At 40.1% G+C, this 25,238-nt stretch overlaps 1 protein-coding gene across 6 annotated transcripts in view; it reads right to left on the bottom strand.

Moving 5' to 3' along the window:
- ano2b (anoctamin 2b) overlaps window positions 1-25,238 on the bottom strand; it is a 75,859-nt gene that overhangs the window by 27,206 nt on the left and 23,415 nt on the right. For 3 of the 6 annotated variants that reach the window (XM_084909237.1, XM_084909233.1, XM_084909235.1), the window contains 17 exons: window positions 24,876-25,027; window positions 24,446-24,500; window positions 24,299-24,350; window positions 20,834-20,889; window positions 18,834-18,881; window positions 18,081-18,145; window positions 16,396-16,530; window positions 15,663-15,823; window positions 12,128-12,210; window positions 11,735-11,824; window positions 10,204-10,287; window positions 4,339-4,413; window positions 3,671-3,872; window positions 2,237-2,348; window positions 2,052-2,109; window positions 1,845-1,945; window positions 205-347 (listed from right to left, as the gene is read on the bottom strand). In XM_084909237.1, the coding sequence (XP_084765363.1) occupies window positions 205-347; window positions 1,845-1,945; window positions 2,052-2,109; window positions 2,237-2,348; window positions 3,671-3,872; window positions 4,339-4,413; window positions 10,204-10,287; window positions 11,735-11,824; window positions 12,128-12,210; window positions 15,663-15,823; window positions 16,396-16,530; window positions 18,081-18,145; window positions 18,834-18,881; window positions 20,834-20,889; window positions 24,299-24,350; window positions 24,446-24,500; window positions 24,876-25,027 (1,672 nt within the window). The remainder of the gene's footprint in view (window positions 1-204; window positions 348-1,844; window positions 1,946-2,051; window positions 2,110-2,236; window positions 2,349-3,670; window positions 3,873-4,338; window positions 4,414-10,203; window positions 10,288-11,734; window positions 11,825-12,127; window positions 12,211-15,662; window positions 15,824-16,395; window positions 16,531-18,080; window positions 18,146-18,833; window positions 18,882-20,833; window positions 20,890-24,298; window positions 24,351-24,445; window positions 24,501-24,875; window positions 25,028-25,238) is intronic. The other 3 variants (XM_084909238.1, XM_084909234.1, XM_084909236.1) reach the window with 1 other exon arrangement.

The following is a 25,238-nucleotide window of genomic DNA, read 5'->3' as shown; positions in this document are numbered from 1 at the left end:
TTTCTGTCTTTCGTCTCTGCTTGCCTTCCTGTAAATGTCCCTGCATTCCACTGTAGTATACAGAGTTCATCAACTCACAGCACTGCACAGTTTTGCAGTGACATCTGTTGGAAAGCAGCATAATGTAAACGTCTTATGTGTCTTATATAAGTTTTCAGGCTACAGACTGTGAGGCCATTTTTCTCTGTGTGTATGCATACTCACTCATCTCCATGTATTCTGGAGTGAGGCCTTCAAAGGGAGCCAGGGCATAGTCCAGGTTCCACTGCTGAGGTGGCTTCTCTTCCTCCCTCGCCTTTGGTGTCGTTTCTTTTTCCTTTAATGTACGGACCAATTTCTTCAATTTCCTGTTAAAATGAAGGAAGATGAAAGTGCAAAGATAATAAAAGACTTTACCTTTACTGCAACTGTACTGAAATCCACATACAGTATATGTGTAAGGCTCCAACTGACTGCTGGGTTATAGCTGTGATTAATCCCTACTGCAAAAATCCATTCTAAAGTTGTCACAGGCAGGGCATGAATACCTTCCATTCACAATTCCTGCTTTCTTGTTTACTTTCAGTAAAAGATATCAAAGCTGGAAACTAAAATAGGTGGCACCGATGCAGTTGAATGAGTGCAATGACTCCAACAAAACGATCGCATTTGGAGTTTCTAGCACAGCACAGAGTCGTTAAAACTCTCTAGACCTTAGCTGGAACAATAAAAGATTTGCAGACTGCTTGTGAAACATAATAGCAAAATAAGTATTTACAGAGGTGCTGAAATGCTGATGTTTGTTAAAAACCCAGTGAACTGACAGCCAGGGGCTGAATGTTTTAGGGTTTTTATGTAAGCGAAAAAGGGAACAGCCAACAGAGAACTGAAGAGACAGTGAAGGAAAGTGAGAGCATGGGTGTTTCTCTAAGAATGCACTCTTACATGAGTAATACAACTATAAATATGCATGTGTGTTTGCAGTTTGGTGAAGGGATATACAATACAACCTAAATATTTTTTATGTTTTGTTTGCATAAACACACATGGAGCAACAGGGCACATGTGATGAGCCACACACCTGCACACAGCAATTCTACCAGGTGTGAAACTTTTTTAAGGAGATGAATGTGTAACAGTGGAAAGGATAGCATGCAGATATGATTGCATGTGCTGCGACTTGCAGCTCCATCAAGATGACTAACAGAGCTTTTGATGAAGCTCACCTAATGAGTGAGGGAGTAAAGCAACAATAAACGTGTAGCCTGAAGCTAGAAAGGGTGTCAGGTTGACATCTGTTATAAACGTAGATGACCTTTGAGCTTTCAGGTTTGCACGTTAATGCTAAGCTATTACACAAAACCACTGTCCAGACATGGAAGGAATGTTACTAGAACAAGAAAGAGCAGAGCAGATGCTGCAAGAAATTGTCAGCAAATGTATAGGTGTGTGTGTGTGTGTCTGTGTGTGTATACACACGTTTAGACATCTTTGTGGGAATAGAAAATTGGCACGCTACTATACTTGTGGGGACCAACAGTCACAAAACACTCATCCCGATGTGTTTGAAGGCATTGTTGAGGCTCAAAATGTGGTTTTAGTGTCAGGTTTATAATTGGGTTACGGTTAGGTATAAAGAGAATGGTTTTTCTGTAGCCATTAATTATAGGTTCAGTGCACTGGCATAGGTTTAGGGTAAGGGTTAGGTATTCATTTTTGATTTTCAGGGTTAGAGTAAGCGGCTGGGGAAAGCATTATGTCAATGTCCAAATGAGATCAAACACTAGCAATACACATACAAGGGACAATCTTATTGCCTGACTGCTTCTTTTCATTTTTATCTTCATACAAATCGATGGACTTACGGGATGCCAATCTCAAAGATGTTGTTCTGGATTAGTTGCTTCCCCAACATGATGATGCTGAGCTGAATACACAACTCAATGAGGCACCCTCCTGGAGCACACTGGGGGATACATATAATTTTTTTACACATTACACTGTAACTTTTGAATCCAATTTTGCTAATCCAAATGAAAAACAAACTTATGTTTAAAGATAAAATCACACACCTCCTCCATCCGAAAATCATTAAACACATACACATAATTTCCCGGGCGTCCAGCAAACCTGCAAAAACATACAAAAAAACATTAGGTCCTAGTAGTGACACTGAAAAGAAGTGGGTGTCATTTTATAGCTGACATTTCAGATGTGATGTTCATGGTACAATGGTGAACACAAACAGAGGGCTTACCGTCCCTTGAAGAAAGCCACGTAAAAGATGGGAGCATATGCGTTCATAAACTTGAGTAAGAAGGCTTTCAGGATGAGCCGTTCTTCAAAGTTGGTTTCTGTTTTAGGAATCTCTGAAAAATAGTTGATGTGAAACAGTGAGAAAGAGTTAGCACAGTATTTCATGAGGGCTACAGAAAAAGAGGCATGCTAATAGAAATGAAATGGGGCCCATGTAAAAGAAACATGAAGCAAACACATGCACAGCTTTATTAGGCTTGTATTTCTAAGGTGTCCACATTATTTTTTCTACAGTGTGACTCTAGACGGTTATGACTGCACAAGAATGGCATCTGTTCAGCAGAAAGTGACAACTCTGCAAGTGAAGAGAGTTTAACATGATCACTGTGCTGGAAGTAGGTTGAAATACTGGAACTTTTCACATTGCACATCATCTCTCTCTCTCACACACTCACGAGCACACACACACACACACACACACACACACACACACACACACACACACACACACACACACTCACACTCTTCCCTCACATTTCTCCATCTAATTTTTTTCTATTTCAGAGGTTTTGAATATGAATATAAATGTAGGAAAACCCTCCTGGGATGACTGATGGGATGGCTGGAGCATGAAAACATCAAAGTTTTATCAAGCTGTCCACCATGAGGCAGAAGGACTCTTTCTCAGATACAGAAGATGATTACATGTTTTATCAAGAGACATAGGCATTATTTTACTCCTAGCATTTGTAAATGTGTCATTCTGGATATTTGAAACAACTCCCTGATTTCCAGAAATCAGGGTTAGATTAGATTCAAGGAGTAACTAGCAGGATATGATTACCTTAGCTTAGAAACAAAACCAGGGCAATCTACTGGCCTAGCCTTAACATAGGAAATATTAGTCTGTTGCAACTGTCATGCCAGTACATGTTCCCAAATAGTGATTTCCAAATTTTGGTTTGTTTTTCTTTTTTTTTTGTTTATATTGGTAAATAAACTGTAGTTAACAGGATGTATGAAGAGCTTGTATAAAATAAATAAATAAATATATATAAATCACAGAAACGACCAGTTTGGGGAGTAACTTTATGACCCACTTGCAATATTTTTTTTTTTAAACTATATGTTATACTTATAGCAATTCAAAAAATAAATTTCTAAAGTTAATCAGACTTTGAGACTTGATATCATGCATGGTGACCAGCATGGTGACTGTTAAGCTAAGCTAACATCTTGTGCAAATACAGCTTTATTATTAAAGATATTCAAATGTTAATGATCTTTTTACTTAACTCTTGGCAGGAAAGAAAACCAATCAAGGTTTTTAGCAGTGTTCACCAGTGGATCCAGTTTTCCCCCCATTCTCTCTGGTACTTGAAACCAAAGTTACTTTACTAGAATAGAGTAAAATGACAACTGTGTGTGTCTGTACCTAGCTCAGTTAACCACACTGCCACAGCGCCGTAGATTTCATCCAGAATCAAGATAACCACGAGGTTGATGATGACCGCAGTGGCAGTGACTGTCACCCGAACATTGTGCCTGATCTCCGGGTCAGGGCTCATCGCCATGATCGCAGAGATTGTGATGCGGTAAATGATGACGCCGAAAACTGCAGAAAATGTCAGCGCAAACTGGGAGCAAAAACACAAGCAAAGGAAGAGTAGTTATTACTCAAATTGTTATAGAGCAATGGCTAGACTTATTATGCTCTCACACTTCAATTCTGAGAAAATGAAACGGCTAGGCTAGATCAGATGTAACCAAACCTTATTTTAAAATCATACATATCTCAGAGAGGGGGATAGTAATGTTGAGAAACTCGTGCTTAAAGTGGTAATTTTAGAAGGAAAAAATGTGCGCTTTGGTAAGTTTGAGCTAAAAGTATTTCTTTACTGCTAAATCCAACTGGAAAGAAGGATCTAATTGTATTCTGTTATCCGCTGTTGCTTGATGAGGTCAATCCAACCTTATAAAGTCAAATGGATCTTAAGAAAAAAAAAAAAAAAAAAAGGAAAAAGGAATCCCTTTTATTCCCAGCTCTGCATATACATTTTTCTCATCCTACACTGGCCCTGAAACACATTTTTAAATACTCACCATGAAGAGGATAGAGGATACATTTATCAAGTATCCGGGAAGGCGATCTTTCCAGGTCAGCTTCTCTATAGGAGACTGACAGAAAGAACAGAGGAGGACAAAAGAGGGAAAATTCCAAATCAGTCATACAGGAATCTGTGGATCTTTAAGTTTGTTTTTAAATCTGTTATCCAGAACAGAGAGCCTACAGAGACGTCTTAAAAAGAGAGAAAAACAAAGCCGTTTCCTCCTTTCAAATGGTTTGTAAAAACTGAGTTTAGAGCGAAACAAGCAGCCAGTGAATTTCACACGACCATGGGGAACATTACCACATCTCAGCACAGACATAAGGGAGCATAAAAATGTGTTTTACTGTACGCAGCCTAAATTCAAACACTAGCTTGAGGACATTGTTTTATTCCAGAGAATCTCTAACATCCAGATGACTCCCAGCTGATTCATCCATTCTCCCAGGCATTAACCACATTAACTGGCTTTTACTTTGGACCGATTTCAGGTGTAAGAAAACACAAGTATCTGCTTTCTTGCCAAGATTCAGATAGGAAGATTGATTTCTACAACCTCGAAAACCAGGTTACAGCCAGGAGACAGTTGCAATGCATAATTTAAAATGCTAGGAGATGACAGAAGGATCTGGTTTTGCCCAGCTACTAAACCCTGTGCAAACAAAAGTCTCGCCCGGAATGTCAGAAATTTTAATAATGGAATGTAACCTGTACAGTTACAGTTTACAGTGGAACAAAACCGCTGTCAAACTGTTTCAAATCTTCCACCCCCAGGTGGTGCTTATAGGCATATGGAAATAATGCATACATGAACATCTTCACACAGTGATAGGAAGTCAGTTTGTACACACAGAACTGAGTGGATCAAAACCCTGTATACTCTGAAGAGGGATCATGCAGCCTGGCAGTGCAATGGCACCATCTAGTGAATATGATGGCATTGTACACCCTGCAATACAAGCTTTTTAAAAACAGAAACAGGCAAATATACATATGAACCGTCACGAATAAGCTTATACAGTGGGCTGAAAGGGAAGTGTTAGACATTTAATCTGAGATTTAGAGTAAGACACCACCTCTAGGAGTAGCATCAGTTTAAAATATGGGGACGCAAGGTTCAAAATAAGGATTTTGAACCTTGTAGAATTAAAATGAAGTACACATTTCTGCATGCAAGGACACATTTTGACATTTATTAGAACTACATTAATACTGGTCTAATTGCTTCAACCACTCAAGAGTTCTACCCTTTAGTCATCTGAGGACCTCTTGGTTTTTCACTAAATAGTAAATGCACATTTAGACAGCCTTAACCATTAAAGCATGTTTCTTGCATACATCATTAGGTAGTCCTTTGGTTGCTCCAACATTTGCACTGCAGATCTGGGGTGTGTTTGCTATATTCAAGTTATGTTTTTATAAAATTAATAATGTGTTTTTCAAGCCCACTACAAACTTTAAGAGACAAATTAATTATGAGGTGTTAGCCATGTAAATTATTGGATTACAAACAAATCTCTTAAATGTGAAGTTTTTTATTGTCACTTCAGTTCTACAACATTGTTCACTTTGCAGCTTTTGGCAAGTATTCCCAGAGAGACAGTGAGCCCAGAAGCCTTTCACTTGGGGTCAGGTTGTAGGTTGTTCGTTGCTGATTGAAGACCTATAACAAAAAAAAGACACCCAAGTAATTTTAAAAACCCAATTCTAATAAAGTTTTAGTTAAAAATGAGAATTTGCTAAGTAATAAGTAAGATTAAAAGTTAAAACAGAGACTGTGTGACGTTTTATATCTCTCTGGCATTCTGGATTAGACTCCACCTGACTGGTTCTCCATTGCTCTGTTTCAAAAGTTCAGCTACTAATTTGTTAAATAATGACCTACAAAAGGACAATTCATGTCACAAATCCAAGAAACCATTAACACCAAAAATATTTAAAAGGAACAATATTTCAGCAAAAACCAAAAACAATAAAAATAAAGCCATACCATCTTCTCACTTCTCCTCCCCCTTTTCCAGACTCTCTCTTAGCCTGGTTCAAGTGCTGAAGGAAAATTTGATCACACTGGGACTCGTGACAAATTTCCAATCTGCTAGAGACAGAAGAGCAAAACAAGATTTAAATGAAATGTAAAATAAGGCTGCATTAAACTGCAACAAGTTATCATCAGTAGTTTCTACTTTTCACAGACACTACCACGACCACTTCTGTTATTAAATAGTACTATGTATGCACTACTATTACAGCTACCAAGTATAAATTCTTCATATTAACCTTTTTTAAAAGACTATTACTAGAATAATAAAACGTGTTAGCACTTGAATGTGACGTTGGCACTATGTGCATACTTGTCAGTTTAGATCAGATTAGATCTAAGTGTGTAAATCAACTTGTGCATTCTACTTTGTTTTTACATGGTAACCAGCAGCAGATGTCTACACTGTGTTCAGACAACAAACCAACACATTTAGTTAACTTACCGGATGGTTTTGGCAAGCTTCTTGAAAACGATCTCGTTGAGTCTTTTAAACTTGTGAACGCTGGAAAGTGTGTTTGTTTGCACTCAGAGTGCGATGTTGAGAAATGACAAACAGGTTTTATCCTGATTACAACTGATGAAATACATTTGATTTAAAATACACAATTTTGCTAACATTTTTCTTTCTCATTATTCTGTTGGAACAAAGTCGTTAGCCTCTCAAACGGAGGGCCTTTTGTCTTAACTGAACATGCACATATTAAATATAAAAACTTTAATGGAAATGAAAGTGTTACATGGAACACAATGTGCTTTTCTGCTAAAGTCCATTATTCAGATTTATGCAGTCTCTCACTTATAACGTCTATGCAGTGAGCAGCGTATAAAAGAACCAGAAACGAAATCAGCAACTTGTTTTTAATCTGTACATTTATCATAATTTTGAGAATCATGCCTTTTGGACATGAGCCTTCATTTCAAACATAATAAATGCTTTTCTTTCTGCCTCTTGCTCTCCCTCTCTCACTCTCACCCTGAAGCCTCTACATACACAAAGTGTATACAAAAAGACCTTCAGAGTGTGATGGCCATCCTGACCAAGAGAAAGAAAAAGGTAGGTCAGACTTTATATTTAGCTTGTAATGCCCACTGAGGAAAGACCAACAAAGCCTTTGCATTTGTGACAGACTAACTCTGGCTCTTAAATTGCTTCTTTTTTCTTTTTTAAATTTCACTTTCAGTTCGTACTCCAGTTGCCCTTTTAAAGTACGTATTGCTGCACTCACTATGGATAAACTGCAAAACACTACTTCATTGTGCTTGAATATTTGAGTTGCTCCAGAGTATTGTGGACCAGAATCACTAAAAACCATGCTGGCTTGATTTCTGGAAAATGTAAGCAGATGCAGAAAAACACTGTATTTAATATATTAAGCAGTGGGGAACTGTTCTGGTATACTACATGGCTGTTTTAGCAAATAAATGCTTACATTTGCTTAAATGTTAAGAATGATGTTATACATAAAGTACCATTTCACCATTTTCAGGCACATCTAATGCAATGTAAGTGTCTGAGACCGAGTGCTTGTGCTGGCTTCCCTTTAGGATTCTGGGCTTTAAAACATGTGACCCTTTCTCTTTTTTAGTTTGTCTTGTATTATTAGCACTAACATGCCCTGTAGTTCAAAAACTGATTTGAAACATTGTGACAGTGATTTGTCCGTCACTGAAGATTAGCCACTGATGTAGTTACGGCACTTTTACTGTCAGTTTGCAAATGTAAGCATGCAGCCTGTACTTAAAGTAGCCAAAATGAATGCTCAACTTGATTTACCCAACATTTATAAGTACTTAGTATGCCGAAGGCATATTGCTTTAAAATAACAGGACCAACGTAGAAGACTCAAAAACCAAAGACCCATTTTACTCTCGTATATGTTCATATAATCTTTTGATTTGATCCTACAGCACAGTCAGGTAACAATGGTTCAAGTGTGTGAGAGGGAGTTGTGTGTCGCCATAGTGACGGTCACTAATCTTACCCCTGGCTTCCTGCCCAGCATGCATCACTCCCACTCAGCCCGCCCTCCCTCTGTTTCTTTCCATCCCTCTACTTCTCCAAGTCGGCTTATTTGTGTTGTGCATCTTTTTGTCATATAAATTTGTGTTTTAAGTCTCACACTTTGTCATTTCTGCATTCACAGAATTCCATCCGCGTCTTGATGTCAGTGGTTTCCATCTCCTCCTTCAGCCAGCTTATTATCCCAGCAGGGTACCTGATCAGAGCTAGGTGTTGATAGCCTAGATTTTGTTTTTGCCATTCAGCTGACTCCTCAGGACTTGCCTGAACCTCTGCAGGTACTTGGTGTTTGCAGCTTTCATAGTGGCCTCTTCATGGTTCCCATTTGCCTGTGGGATCCCCAGGTACTTGTAGCTGTTTGTTTGTTTGGTTTTTGACAGTAGACCTAACCACAATTAACTTGTCATACAAGCAAAGGTGTAACAAACAGTATGTCTCCGTTGAGTCCATTAATGTCATGTGGTACACCTGTGATGACGAAAAAGCCCACAGAGATAAAGGTTGCAAAGAAGGATTAACAGCTCACCCCATTCGTAAGGGGGTCCTGTTAACTGTCCAGCGACAAGGTTTGTAGAAAAGAAATCCTTTAGATCCAACAAATCATTTTACCTTTGCTGTGTTATAAAGAATGTTTCTTTTTTTAAAGACTACATTGGAAGGATTTCTTAACATTAATTAGCTTAACTACCTGGGAAAACAGTACTACAGTGCTTTGGTTGAGAACTATTTTCAGACCTGGATTAATACTTCTTTGATTCTTAAGAAGTGTGTAAAGCGTGTGTTTAGCCTGTTTAATGACAAGGCAGTTTGAGAAAGGAAAGACATGCACGAACTCATCCAGGGTGGAATAGAACCGGGCCTTGCAGCACATGGGTCACCTACCAGCACCCAAGTTGAGCCAGATTTCATTCCATTCTGAGAAAAAAGCAAAAATCATACACTACTATCTGAATTTTTCCCAGAGCACATGTTCTACAGGGTGACGTGGGCAGTGGAATGCAGGGTAATTTTGTGTGTCATGCCCTTCACTTGTGCCATCATTCCCACCAAGCTGGCAAGCGCACTCTTTTCCTTCCCTACTTTCTGTGTTTCTGTTTTCTGCCTGCTTGATTGCAGGGTGTGATGAGCAGGGGAAGTCAGACTGCCAGCTGCTTGTCATCATCCTGCTCTGCAATAAATACCTAGATCCAACACTTTGACTGTGAAAACAGTGTATACACAACTGCCAGATCATGCAGTCTCTGTTAGTTTATTGCCCACTCATGTATTCGCATTTACCAACACCTGTTCTTCTCTGTCTGCAGCATTCATCTGCCTAAGCCCCTTCTTATCTTTCTCAGTTCTGAGCTCTCTGTTCTCTGAACTTCTCATACAGCAGTCCTTAGCTGCATCGGTGCCCTGGCCCTGCCTATTGCTTCAACCTCATCGTGACCTCCATTCAAACCCAACTCTCTCCCACCAACAATGAGCATGTTTTTTAATACACAATCTTGCATTCCTGTTCATATCTGTGCTCTGCTTTTGGGTTCATCAACTAGCCCAACTATATGGGCAATTTTAACTCCTGCTGTGGTCATCACATACCTGGATTGATATATATATAAGGGGTATGCTAGAAAACATACAAAGAAATACCTGTAAAGTGGAAACTGTAGCACCCTGAGGATGGGACAGGAAGAGAAGAACAGACAGCAGCCTGCAGGAGGGGAAAGAAAGGATAGGGAAAGCAAGGTGGGAGCAGGAGGGAAAAGAAAAGGACAGGTGGTAGAAGAGGACAGGGGAAGGAGAGGAGGGGTTACCGGTATTCCTGCAGACATGGCTGACAGTAGTTTTTGTCTCCATCTGTCCTTCCCTGTCACTGTCCCGTCCTCCTGCTTTGCTGGCTGAAAGACAGGGGGGACAAGTTACAGACACACAGACAGACAGACAGACAGATACACAGACAGACAGACACACCCACTATCACTCAAACTTGGAGAATGTTTTTCTCTTTGCACATAAAGCATATTTGTTTATATAAAATATAACATATTTATTTAAGTCGCATCGATTTACAACAATTCTATTAATTATGAATCACATCTCCTTTTTAATGGACCATCTGTGTAGGTGTACAGAGGCACACTTTCAGCAACAAGCATTCCTGTATTCCACATTATATTACCTAATACAAGTTTTTTGGTTTTTTTTTAGACTTTTAACAAACAAAACAAAACAAAAAACATGAAGAACCTAAAGACTCTGATAAAGTCAGGGTTGGGTACCAAACTCTGCACTTTTTAGGGTACTGACTGAATTATCTACTGAAAACCAACTCACACTAAATCGTTCGGTGCCAAATTTTAGGTAAGCGTAAGAAAGAGCATGACTATTACTAACAATCACTCAAGTTAACCAAAAGATCTCTCAGGTGTGGTTACGCTTTCAAAAAATAAAAATAGCGCAACAATTGCTCTCTGTAACATTTGCAGAGGAAAATGAAGGAAAAAAATGGCAACATCAAATCTGAGGAAACACCTGGTCAAACACAAAGTGTATTGGCTCTGAAGAGTGTCCCATATTTGATTGGCTGAAAGCCACCGAAGGACCTGCAGCTAACTTTCGCAAGTCTTTCGCCAACGTATAAGAAGTTGAACCCATTGATGGTGAGGAATCTTTAAGTGGCACACTAACAGCTCTATCAATTTCTTCATTGTGGTTGTGGGTCAGGGGGTAGAGTGGTTCATCTACTAATCAGAAGGTTGGGTGGGTTCCTGGCTGCTCCAGCCTGCATGCCAAAGTATCTGTGGGCAAGATACTAAATCCTGAGTTGCAACTATATATGATCAGCTCCCAGGAAGATCTTTCAAGTTTTTCTATTTTTCTTCCCTAATCAATTTTGGGATGGTGTAATGGTGATCCTGTGTCATGTGAACCAGTTCCCTGCTTCCCTCTGGCAGCAGCAGGCAGCCATCTGTTACCACTGCAAAAGTATGTGGGCCAACAGGACTCAGTGTGATTGACCTGGTTTACACAGAGAATCTAGATCACTCCCAGTCATGAGATGATCTTGGACATGTTGAAAACCAAACCATTAGGCTCATTAGTAACCATCATCAACATGCACTACAGTATTTTCCCGTGTAAATTAATGAGGGATGAGCATTACTGTGCAATACCTTTCCGTTTATATTACTGACACCCGAGTCCAGCTGGGTGAAAGGAAATATATTTCCTTCATATTTGATTATGTATACAGATCACTGAATTTGAAAAACATGACTTGTTACCATAACACATTCCTATAGTAAGCACTTTAATAGTATAGCTTTGTTTTCTTTGCCTTCCTACCTCATTCTTTTTCTTCTTCTTTTTCTTATTGTTCTGCTTCTTCTGTCTTTTCTGCAGGAGGACGGTCTCATATCTTGGCCTGGGGTGTTCCTGAAAGAAAACAGGAGTGAGAAGGAGTTAAGTTCTGGACATTCTATCCAACTCTCATGTGGGCATCTATGTGTATGCCATATGTACATTCCAGGCTAGTGTGGGATTAGCATTAGATGATAATGCATTTAGTGCCAATGTTAAGTGTCACTGCAGGAGGAGGTAGTGTGGCCACACGCAGATTGTAGGAGTGAAACTGGTTAAGAAAAAAGAAAAAACCTTTGCCAATCTGAATGTTCAGAAATTTTTCTGCTAATTTTGTAGGTTTGATGTGTTTATGTTTGCACTTTAGAAAGCATTTACCTCATCCTCCTCGATGCCTGTCAAGTCCCAGCTGAAGCTCAGACTGATCTGACGTCGCTTCCACTGTTCCAGAAATAGCACCGCTGCACGATCACACAAACGAGGAACTTTAATAAAGGTTACAGTATCGTAAATCTCCAATTGCAAGTTTCCAACTGCATCATATGACTTAAAAGTTGACCCTAAGTTTTTATTTTAGAGTTGACTAAACTACTTCTTTTTCAATTGATTCAACGACATAGAGGGCAAGCAAGAAAGCAAGAGAGAAATAATGCATTTGTCCCCTAATTGCTCTTTGACAGTGACTTGGTGTAATTTAAATTTACAGCTGCCCAACCTGAGCTGTTCCTATGACTTATTCGTAACATATATACTCATTTCTAATTGTGTCCATTCTGGTCATTGCCAATGAAGGATTTAACATCTCCCATCTCCCATCTTGCCTTTGTACCAGTCTCCAAACCAGACATCATAGTAACTCTCACTACTGTCCTGCAAACCTTTGCTTTCACACTTGCTGCTAATCCTGCTATCAACAAAATCACCTATTCACCTCTCTCATGTGCTGTATGTTGCTTTGGATAGCTGCCAACAGATGTTTAACTCATCTATCTTCAAAACATCTGAGTGCAGCTTCACTCTTACACCCGTCACCCTCTCTTTCACACAAACGTATTCTGTCCTGTTTCCAGGGACTTGTCCTTTTCTCTCCACTGTATACCTCCACCTCTCCTGGCTCTCTTCCACCTGCTTCCTACTCTCACTACAGATCTTAATGTCATCTGTGAAAATGATACCCCACAGAGACTCCTGCCTGACCTCATTAATCAGCCTGTCCATTACTAGTGCAAACAAGAAGCCGATCCCTGATTAATCCCACTCAAAGCTCAAACATATGTTAATCCTACCACATACCTCACAGCTGTCTTACCATCTTCATACAGGTCATCTACCAGCACTCTCACTCTGTTACTCTTTCCTCATACAGTACAACAGTTCCGCACTTGGCACCCTCTCATATGCTTTATCTAGACCATCAAAGACACAGTGCAGCTCCTTCTGACAGTCTCTATACTTTTCCATCAACACCCAAACATCACATCTGTAGTTCTCTTTCTCAGCATGAAGCCACACTGCTGCTCATTGATTGTCACCTCTCTTCTTAATGTGACGCCCACAAGTGTATGGTCACAATTGTAATTTTTTTGTGAATTGTTTTTGATGTAAAAGACCTGATTTTATGGTGGTATTGCACTTTTCATTTAGAGTTATGGACAATGTAATTGCGTGGCATTGTCACAAGGGGGAGATAGTGGTGAGTGCGATAGGCCGTTGCAACGCGTCTCTGCCTCAGACGAGGAAGAGCCTGCAGACCGAACGCAACTGATGTCTCCTGTCTCTGCTTTTCTGTTAAAAAAAACAGGTTAGTGGTTCAAGTTGCTCACTGCAATGTACATATAAAGGCAAGAAACCTTTTTCTGTCTAGTTTAAAGACCACGAATGTTGTGAGAGAGTGCGTTTTCACTGACTGGGAGAAAGCTAACTATACCGCCATTTGTGATGGCAGCCGCCATTCTACTCATAGTCTAAATAGGCAGCTGGTCTTATTACCTGTTTTATTTTGTGACAAACGCAGCTCTTAAGACGCTTCTTTTATCCTGACATTATTGGAAGTTACAGTTGATTAGGACCTACCCAGTTCTTATGTGTGAAATGTAAATAGTCTGATGTATACTGTTTGTGGATGATTGTAAACTGTTTGTGAGCAATGGTAGAATATTTTTGTTTATTGGTTAAAAATGTAATATATTGTTGAATCTGTTAAAGTATAAAGAAAGTATAACGGCGACCTAAGCAGGTTAATTGCAGTGTTAGTGGTGCTGCACAGAAATGTTTTTGATGCTGAAATGCAGTAGAATTGGTTACAGATTTATTGTAAAGGACACTCATATACAATGATTATTTTGTAAGTTTATTCTTGCGAGAGTGCAAGGTAACCAAAAGGGTTTGAGCTATGGACCTAATTGAATGTTTGTGTTGTTAAAAGAGAAATGTGTATGTCTAAATGAAAAGAAAAGGACGTTGTTAAATTCTGTTAATAAACCAGACGAGGAAGAGCCTGCAGACCGAACGCAACTGATGTCTCCTGTCTCTGCTTTTCTGTTAAAAAAAACAGTTTAAAAACAGACCCCATCGAAGGCCTGTAACATTAACCTAGCTTCAGCAACTCTTTCCCACAGCTTCATGGTGTGGCTCGTTAACTTTATCCCTCTGTATCTACTATGGCAGCGGTCCCCAACCCCCGGGCCACGGACCAGTACCGGTCCGTGAGTCGTTTGGTATCGGGCTGCGAGAGTTGAGGCTCGGGTGTGAAATTTATGGTTCTCAGGGTTTTTATCGTTTTTTTTATCATTATTTTTTTTTTATTGTTTTTATCGTTAACTCCGTTTCCCTGGGTCTTTTCCCATGTGTTATGCATAAATCTTTTTTTTTGGTACCGTTACCGGTTTTATTTTGTTGTATTTATCTGCAACACCTTAGAGGCCAGTCTGTGAAAATATTGTTGGGCATTAAACCAGTGCATGGCGCAAAAGACTTTGGGGATCGCTGTACTATAGCTCTGCACATCAGCCGTTTCTTCTCCATTCCTCAGTCATGCTCTCACTCTCCAAGATTGTGTCTGGTTAAAAAGCCCACTGCCCTCTCTCCTACACATCTTTATACCACCACAAGTATGCCACCTGAACCATCCACCTTTCTAATCTTCATCCTCTTCATAGCTGTCCTCACTTCCTCCTTACTAATCTTCTGCACTTCTTAATACACCATTTATCCTCCTCTGTCATGTTCTTTACATTCATGAGCTCCCCAAAGTACTCCTTCCATCTTCTCAGCATACTCTATTCAGTCATTAGTAGAATTCCATCTCTATCCTTAACCACTCTAACCTACTGCTCCTTCCTTAGTGTTCAGCCTCATGTAATTTTATACAGATTCTCTCAGGACATAAAATTCAGGTCATAAGATACAGTCCCAATCAAAAGTTTAGGACCACATGCCTTTAAAAGGCCAAATCTGTGCAAAAATGTGGATTGTGCGCTGCTAGAGACCCTGTTTATGCAGTTCAGCAACCCGACCACGTTCAAAAAGGGAACATTTTGCCTTTGCCATCAGAACGCCATGACAGTGTGACTACCGGACAGAAAATGACAATGAATCCACATTTTGCACAGATTTGGCCTTTTAAAGGCATGTGGTCCTGAACTTTTGATCAGCTGTAAAACAGTCTGTTTCAGTTTAAGCATTGTTTTCAATAAATTGCATGCTCAAAAAAATGTTTTGTCTCACTCCCATTTCTTCTTGTTGCATGTTGAAGCTCTACTTAGAACCTTGTTAAGATCCAACCATGCCAAATATGTTTTTTTGCCATTTTTCAAGTGGTCTTAAACTTTTGATCGGGACTGTATCTCTGAGCATTTTCATAACCAGCCCACCTGTCATCTCGGTATGCATATGCAAAAACACATAACCTTACCCCATAGAGACATGAAGATGGCAAAGAAGACAGTGGCAGGGTTATCGAAGAGGTGTGAAGCTTTGGCGGTTCCACAGGCAGTGCTGAGATGCCAGAAGTCACATGCTCGGTCACACAGAGGACACATGGTGAAATTGAGACGCTGGTCACACATCTCCAGACTGAAGAAGAGGGGGAAAAAATATCAAGTCTAGAGTGCCCACCATTATATAACACGTGGTGTAGTGTTAATGTTTATGCCTATAAGATTAACTGAGGCTCTATATTTCTGTCTGTGGATTCACTCTCAGCTAAAAAGGCGCATGGATCTTTGGGTCTGTTACATTTAACCACAATAAATGAATGGAACTTTTAACACATAACCACAACACAAGCTTTTCTACTTTGACCCTATTCATACTTGGTGTAGGCTGAATTATCAGCCTTCCACTTCATCACACACACACACACACAGAGCCAGCTGAGCCTTTTGTGCGCCACCCACACAACCCTGACTAAAGCCAGATACAGCAGGTATCTGGGCAATCCCTGTCTAGTAAATGTGTGTATGGGCATATGTGCATGCAATGGCAGGAACAAATCCTTATTTTCTGCATTATGCTAGAATCAGTATTTTAGGGAACATCTCATTCCATAACCACTTTTTACAGTGTGGGATTGTACAATGATTTTCTCTCACAAATGAAACTGCAACAGTAAAACTAGAGATTTTTGCAGTGGATTTCTAATGTACCTTGGTATATTAGTGTCCATTGTCGCCACTCCATAGCCAAACACAATGATACCCACTATGGAAGCTGGTACAAGCAGCTGGGTGTACACGCCGAGCCATGCAAAGTAAAGGCCGATCTTCTCACCAAAGTACTTCCTGTGGGTAAGGAATAATGCAGTTCATGGTTAGGGCACAGCAGACGGAATTAGTATGTAAACCAGGTGTAAGGATCCTGATGCTGTGTTTGACCCCAAAATAGATTAAGAGGGCTAATGCTCTTATTATTTAGGGTGTTTCCTACCTCTGCAAAGCCTTTAATAGTTGCTTCTTAAAGACTGGTGTACAAATTCTGCCTGAGCAAGATCTAAAGACTCCAACATGGACTTAATTAACCTTAACAATGGATAAATCTGTGCTACTTACTGCAGAGAGTAATCAAAATAGTATAATTAGTTACACTATTTAGTTATACTATTTAGAAGTACAAATCAACAGAATATATAGTAAATAGCAGCATCAAGTTTTTATGATTGTCAGAGGTTTAGTACCACAAAGCAAATGTGTCCACATGTAATGAGATAAGCAACATTCTTCATTCTGTGTAATTTTGCTAAGTCAATAATTGTGTCAGTACATAGTATTTTAGCCCTCATACAGCCTACTCTATTGGGTGTTCTATTGGATTTAGGTCAGGCGAGCACGGGGGTCATTGAATGGTATCAGTTTCTTCATATTCAAGCAACTGCCTGCATTCTCTCACCATATGAAGCCGAGCACTAGGTGAAACCCGTCAGTGTAGGATCTGACGGCAGGCCAAAGGATTTCATCCCCGTATCTACTGGCAGTCGGGGTGCCAACACCCAGCATGTCGAGGTCTGTGGATATCCCTCCATGGATATATGCCTCCCCAGACCATCACCGACCCACCACCAAACAGGGCATACTAAATGAGCTTGCATGCAGCATTACATTCTCCACAGCTTCTACAAACCCACAACTGTCACAGGTGCTCGGGGTGAACCTGCTCTCATCTATGAAAAGCACAGGGTGCAAGTAGTGGACCTGCTATGACTGGTGTTCAATGGTAAATGTCAAATGGGCTCCACAGTCCCAGGTAGTGAGCACAAGGGACATCGGGCCTTCAGGCCACCTGTATGAAGTCTGCTGGAGGTCATTTTGTAGCTCTGGTAGTGCTCATCCTGTTCCTCCTTGAGCACATACCAGTCCTGCTAATGGGTACAGCCCTGTCCAGCTCTCCTAGAGTAACTTCTGTGCTCCTAGAATCTCCTCTATGTTCTTGAGTCTGTCAATATTGGGTCAGGCTGAGATATAAAATTTACAGTTGTAACAAATATAAATTCTTGATTTGTCAGTCTTACAAGGTGGTTTGGCTAGTAAGGAATCATTCATGACCAGTATACACATGGTGACTAGTAGCGCCAAAGAACAAATGGGCATGTGAATATCTTAAGAGCCATTTCACTAGCTGGCCGACATTCTTATTTTAGGTTTGACAGCATTTTTTAGTAGATAAAAGTGAATGGCATAAACATGAATTGAGCTGCTGTTTGGGTAAGGGCTCTGAGGGGACTGGCGGCGGCTCCTGGCAGGTCCCCATGTACATCTTTCACTAATCATGTATGGCAGAGTCATATTAAATTAAAAGAAAAACTGAGGTCTTCGTGTTGATGCTGTGGTTACTTTACCTGACTAGATCAATGGGTTGGTACTTGTAAAAGGCTGAGTATCTAGCCCACTCTTCATGCAGAACCTGACAGACAAGACAAAGCAATAGAGAGAAAGGGGGAGAGAAAGAGAGAGAGAGAGAGAGAGAGAGAGAGAGAGAGAGAGTCAGTGTGGGCGTATTTTGTCATGTTGTAAGTTGAAAATGATTCTCAGAGGTAGAGCTCATCTGTAGGCAGTAACATTCTGATTGGCCGAATTAAACCTCAGTGGATGAAGCCAACAAGCTGCAGTATAAGTAACATTATCCTGCAGCCAAGTGAAATGCAGTAAGAGAGGAGGAAAACCGCATTATGAAGCCTGGTGCTCCTCGTGCTTAAAAGATAAAAATCTAACAAGGTATGTGGTTGAACTAGAACATGTTACAAAAACTGGAGTAAACACAAGGATAAAGACTAATCCTCTCAATTTTCACATTTCAATTTTCTATTAATATTTTGCTTTGAAATTTGAGTCGGATCCTGTTTTTTTGCACTTTGAGAGGAGTTTCGTAAACATGTTAGACAGATGTTGGAAAAAAAATCAAATTAAATATGAGATGAGGATGGCAAACTAAAGCTCAGTTGTTCAGAAAAGTGGAGGTCCCTTTTTGAGTTGCTGGGAGTTAACATGTTTAGGACAGCTGACTTGATTGAGACAATTCAGTTTTCATAGCTGTACCACATCACTTAAAGGAACAAAGGGGGTGACAGGAATGAAAGGCTGAGTCAACGCACCTGTCTGTCGTTCCTCTCCTCCAGGTGTCCGATGACCTTGTAGTCACCCTGAGCAGTGAGAAGAGAGGATGAAAAGCATGAGTGCACACAGGCGCACGACAACAGGCAGCACAGTGCACTTGTTAAAAACATGTAGAAATACAGAAATTAAAAACACTTGAAATACAGTATTTGAAGTTGTTAAGAGCAGATAATGTGGTAAGAGGAGGTTGTCTGAAGTGTTAATATCAATCAAGTTAGATGTCAGAGTTATTGTCAGTTTTATAGCTGGTTAAACCACGGGGCCATGCCAGTGTATATCTTTAATTTAGAGCCAAAGACTTTTCAGAAACTGAAATTATCATTTTAGGTCAGAGAAGGTTAAATATGGAGATCCACGGGGTTCTATGCTGGACCAATTCTATTACACATGCTTCCCTTAGGCAGCATAATTAGACATACATTTTCATTTCTATGCAGATGAAACTCAGGGGATCTATGAAAGTAAATGATACACACCAATTAGCTAAGCTGCAGGATTGTCTTAAAGAAAAAGACTGGATAACCTCTAATTTACTGCTTCTAAAATCAGATCAAACTGGGGCTATTCGACTCACTCCTAAGGATCTTAGAAATCTGGTGGCCGCTTGGCCTCATTACCTTGGCTTCCAGTATCACCGTAAGGAATCTATTATATTAAACAAATATTTAGGACTTCTTTCTTCCATTTGTGCAATCTCTTAAAAATAGAAATATCCTGTCTAAGAGTGATGCTGAAAAACTATTCCATGCATTTATTTGTTCTAGGAAAAATGATCCAAAGTGCTGCAGCAAGAGTACTGACAGGGACTACAAACAGGTTTTTTTCACCATACTGGTTCCTCTTCAATCACTGTTAAAGCTGGGATTATATTTAAAATCCTTGTCCTCACAAACAAGGTCTTAAATAATCAGGCCCCAGTAGAGCACTTTGCTCTCAGATTTCCTTCTGGTTCCTAGGATATTTAAAAGTGGAATGAGAGGCAGAGTCTTCAGCATTCAGGCCCCTCTTCTGTGGAACCAGCTCCCAGCTTGAACTTAAAAGCAGAGAGAGTGTCTTCTAAGTTCAGGCTTAAAACTTTCCCTCTTGTTAAAACTTAGCTGGGGCTGGATCAGGTGATCCTGAATTTAGTGTAACTAAACACTACAATAGACACAGCTTGCTGGGGCTTTCCATGATTCACTTAGCAATTCTTTCTCACTCACTTGTTTTTGCCTCAGCATTTAATTATCAGATATTCAATTCTGGCTCTCTTCCTCAGTACATGTTTTGTCCAATTTCCTTCCACTCACCCTCAACCTGTCACAGCAGATAGCTGCCCCTCCCTTAGCCTGGTTCTGCTGAAGGTTTCTTCCTGTTAAAGGGGAGTTCTTCCTTCCCACTTTTTGATGCATGCTCAATCATCCAGGTAAGTAAATCTCCAAAAGTTGATTCTGTTCATCTGGACGTAGCGTTTTGTGGAAGAAACGTTTCGTCACTCATCCAAGTGACTTCTTCAGTCTGCAGTCAGCTGAGTCTGAAGAAGTCACTTGGATGAGTGACGAAACGTTTCTTCCACAAAACGCTACGTCCAGATGAACAGAATCAACTTTTGGAGACTTCCTTCCCACTGTCACAAAGCGCTAGCTTAAAGGGGGTCATATGTTTATTGGGCTTTTCTCTCTGTCATTGTAGGGTCTTTACAATACAAAGTGCCTTGAAGCGACTGTTGTTGTCATTTGGTGCTGTTTAAATAAAACTGAATTGAATTATCACACACAAAATATAATTAGATAATCAAAAATTAACACAGAACAGGTAATTCTTCCTTATATGTACCCGTTAATTTCAAAACTTGAGAAATCCCTGCACTAGTCAGTATTTTGCTACGTCATTTGTCAGAGTGTAAGATTTCTACTCCAAGAATGTTTCCACTCACTGAAAATTGAAATCTAGTAAAACACATTAAAACCATTAGCGTCTCAGGGGACTTTGCACTTACATCGTGAAGAGGGAAGGCAGCGTCATACACGCCTTTAGCTATCAATGTGCTGATGCCTGAAAGAGAGAGAGCAGAGATGTGAGACAACCCCAAGAGGGTTTGAGTGTCATTTATGAGGGGTTTCCTTTTCCTGCTAAGCATCGTGAACTGCATCCTCTGAAAAGACGACAGTTTTTACTTGCATTGAAAGAGCAGATAAGGTTTCAACCAGAAACTCAAGCAGCTGGCAGGGCTTTTAAAAAAAGAAGTGTTTGAGGCACTTACAAAGAAGTGTGTAAGCACATTTTTTTACTGAAAAAGAATTAAGGATTGAGGTTAAAATAACTGTTCCAGGCTAAGGGGGAAATTAATTTTTAGACAATGTAAAAGAGCACCTGCTTTTATTTATCCAATATCCAGCACTCCATACTTGTGATTCGATTTTTTAAGGATTTGATTTGTTGAATCAATCCCAAAAGGATAAAAAAGAAAAAGAAAAAAGAAAAATGGTTCTTTCCCTACACGTATTGTATAGCCTGTACCATTTTAAAAAGTCTGGTTTTCAGTGTCAGACAGACTGGTTCTGTCTTTTGCCCTTGAAAGTTTTCACACGTTAAATCGTGGCCTGCCCGTTACCTGTCAATGTCAGGGGTGGACGCTGATGCATGACATGACGCGGCATACACAACTACCTCTTCCATCAAACTATCTAATCAATTATCAGTGCCTCAAAGGGGACATGGACCTATGCAGCGATTAGCTGTGCTATTAATGAACATCACGACCAACACACATACACCTACGCATGAATGCTCACTCAACCAGCCAGAAACAACCACAACTCCCAGTGGCCCCTGCTTCAATCTCAGCCTGACCCGGGAAGTATGACCCACTTGTAGAAGAGATGGAGTAAAGCAACAGAGACAGAGAGGGAGAGTGTGTGTGGGGGGATTGTGTGAGCCTCGGGGGGGGCGGGGGGAGGGGAAGAGAGAGAAAATAGAGGTTAAAAAGATGCAACTCTATTTTTCTCGTCCCTTCTTGCCCTACAGCTTCATTAGTACCCGCTGGCTGAGACCGTCTGCTGTGATAGGCAAGCCAACCAGACATATGGTGGACATTAGAAATGAAACTGGGATCAGCATATCTATATGGGACCGATGGGCATTATAAGTGCGACGGGCAGATGCAGCCATAATCTGCGTCTAATTAAATGCTACAGTTATATAAACAGGAAAGAGCTGCACTAACAAGGAATCAGGCGATACCTGATACCATGCAGTTCTTTCATGTCTCATACAGACAAACAGTGGTGGATATATTTTAATGGAAATTCCAATGAAAGTACAATGAAGCCTTTAAGACAGCCGTCATCTGCGTGCCTTGCATGTTTATTTTCTAGATTACCTCAACAAATTATGGGTCACGCACAATTGCACAAACAAAGAGTGCGGCTGAACATATTGACTTAGCTGCTGAATGTCCCTATGGGTGTCTATGGTTAAAGGAAATGTTATTGAGCAGCCTTTCTAGGAACGGCCTGGTGGGAATAGGTTGTTGGGAAAATGATCTCTGTGTCATCCAACTATGCAGCACAGCACTCATTGTTTAGACAACCACTTGAACGTCACTTTATCTCTCTAGTGCACAAACAGCATTCATGGCTCTGCAACCTTCTAGTACCTTCTTCTTCCTAAACTAAGAATTATTGCTGTATAACATTTAACTACAAATCTATAGTTTTACCTTTAATGCTTCACAACAGAGAACAAGACAATGAGATGCTCGGGTCTTATTTAGTTTATCATCATTGACTCAAATAAATGTTGCCTGATTGCTACACCCTGTTTGAAGGGTGCTATAAAACGGGTGTAGTCAATGTGCTGTTATACCAAAGGTGTAACCAAAATGCTCAGTATTGTATACGTATTGTATACAGATCTAAGTAGCTTAGAAAGAAAAGCCAGTGGATTTCATTAGGTTTCTTGAAGATGTTTCACCTTCATCAGAGAAGCGTCTTCATTTCTAAGACCAAATGGTGGAGTATTTAATCCCTAGTGGGAGTGTCCCTTAAGAGGGCCGTTGACCCGCTATTGATTATGTGCCTCATCACATGAGCCAAGGTGTGAAAAAGGGTGTGGGTCATTATCAGCAGAGTTTTCAGGTGAAACTATTGTGAGACCTTGGCTCACCCGATCATGTGACCTATTGAGATCAAGTCACAGAAGATGTGAGTGGGCGTTGAGGTGTCTGGGGAGGGATCTCAAAACTGGCTTGTAAGTTGGCAGACAGTTGGTGTTGTAAGCCACCCCAAAGTGGACAATGACAAGACAATGTTGTTTCATTTGTCATTCTGCTTCTTCCTAGTTGGTGTCTGACCTTTATCCTGTGCATCTTTACAGATTTGATGAATTGGGATAACCACCTGTTTAAAGAGCTTTCGTTACATGTGTGTGTTCCTTTTCTTTCCTTTCTGGCTTACAGGGAATGTTTTCAGCCCGGTGTTCTAGGGTTCTGATTACTCCAATGTTGTGTTCCAGAGGGTGGCGGTGGAGTCAAAGAGTGGGTACTGGTCTGTGTGTGGGCTTCTGGTAAACTTCCAATGTTGAGGTTTCCATTCTCCTCAATGTGCACAGCACAGTCCAGAAATGGCAAACTATTATCCTTCTTGTCTTCCCTGGTGAACTTTATGTTTCTATCCACTGAATTGAGGTGAACAGTGTAGGCTTCTACTTCTTGGGTTTTGATTTTGACCCAGGTGTCATCCACATATCTGCAGCAGTAGAAGCCTACAGAAAGTCCAGTCACGTTTCTTCCGAGTGCCTTAGATTACCATGATCTGGATGACTGAGAACCTACACATCCATATTGAATGCAAACATATTTTGAAGCAGGGTTTTATTGTCATGGGCTCTGGTGTAGACCAGTGGTTTAGAGGTTTTTAATGGCACACCAAAGAGCAAAGCAAAATTTCCAGCAACACCTGTTTTTATATCTGCAGAAGAGAGTGTTTATGTCATCTGGAACACCAGATCCTTTTGCATAAAAAAAAAAAAAAAAAAAAAAAAAAAGAAAAATGCTTGACACTATGCTAGCAAATGATAAATTTACATAAACTTTCCTCAAGACATACCAGTGTGTCTCTCCACACCATCTGATAAGAAGCACTGGTGTAGAAATAATCTAAAATGAATTAGTTCTGGGAGTAACCAATGGCTGACCAAATTTCAGGAGGCTGGGAAGGATATGCTTGGAGGAGTGTTGCTGCTTTCCAGCACAGGTGAATAAGATCAATTATACTGCAAACTATTTTAGACTAGCAACATGACAATTAAAAAAAATGAGTGAATAACTTAGTGACTTCTATTAGACACTGATGCCTTCAGCAAACCACTTGAGATCTGCTATTGGAGTCTATTGGAATACACATTTAAACACTGATAAAGCAGAGGCACAGCAAACTTCTAATTAAATGCTTTGTACCCTCACCTATAGTTTGACAGGTTCGTGCACACACCGTCCGTCTCAGGATCTCATAAACCTGTGGAACATTTCAGCTTGTTAGACTGGAAAAATTGACTAATCTTGAAAAAAAAATATGATACAGGAGGTAGTGATGTAAACATAGAGACTTACTATTCTGCCCCTTGTAGAATTGTCAAAGAAAGTGTCTTTAGATGTGATGTTGTACCTGAAGGAAACACAACCAATGAACACTATGGCAGGGCTGCTAAGGTTTTTGCAAAACATAGTCTTTTCAACTTTAAGCACAAAATACACCTGCAACAACACCAAACAGGTGGCTGTGCGTTACAATTTTGTGGTTTAAAAAAAAAAAAAAAAAAACACAAGTGTAGTGACTTTTTTTTCCACAATAAATGATTTGACATCATTTGTTGTTTAGGTTAATAGAAGGTTGTGACTATAGCATCCATAGTCAGATCCAACTAAGGACCAGCCCTGGTACCAGACAGTTGTTTTTCTTATCATTACTTAGTCTTATTTTAAACTGAAACCATAAAATAAGGCTCTATAGAAAATAAATCTGTGTTCATATTTATCTCACAAGTGTAGCTTGTCCCTGGAGAAGCAGTGTGAAAGAAATTTGGTGCGTCCATGATCTTGATGTGGTACTTTAGGCTGGAAAGGCTTGGTCAGCGTTCTCCACACTGTGCTCATACTGGAGCCGAAACCAGTTTCCTCTTTGATTTCATAACTCTGGGGTAACCAAAACATACAGAGTTAACCATGTTACTACCTGTTAGATACACACATCCAAAGAACTTAACACTGTCTGAGAATTAAAGACCTAACACTGAGTGGTACAGCAGTAATAACCCCACGTGTAAATATAATTATGGGTATGACTGTCTCTGTACTTTTAACTGAATTTTAAAAAAAAACTGGCATACCAAAGTCTTAGATTTAA

This window comes from Perissodus microlepis, chromosome 17 (assembly GCF_051167445.1).
Source record: "Perissodus microlepis isolate ML-2025 ecotype Zambia chromosome 17, ASM5116744v1, whole genome shotgun sequence".
NCBI classification, from domain to species: domain Eukaryota; kingdom Metazoa; phylum Chordata; class Actinopteri; order Cichliformes; family Cichlidae; genus Perissodus; species Perissodus microlepis.
This window is presented reverse-complemented; position numbering and strand designations above follow the sequence as displayed.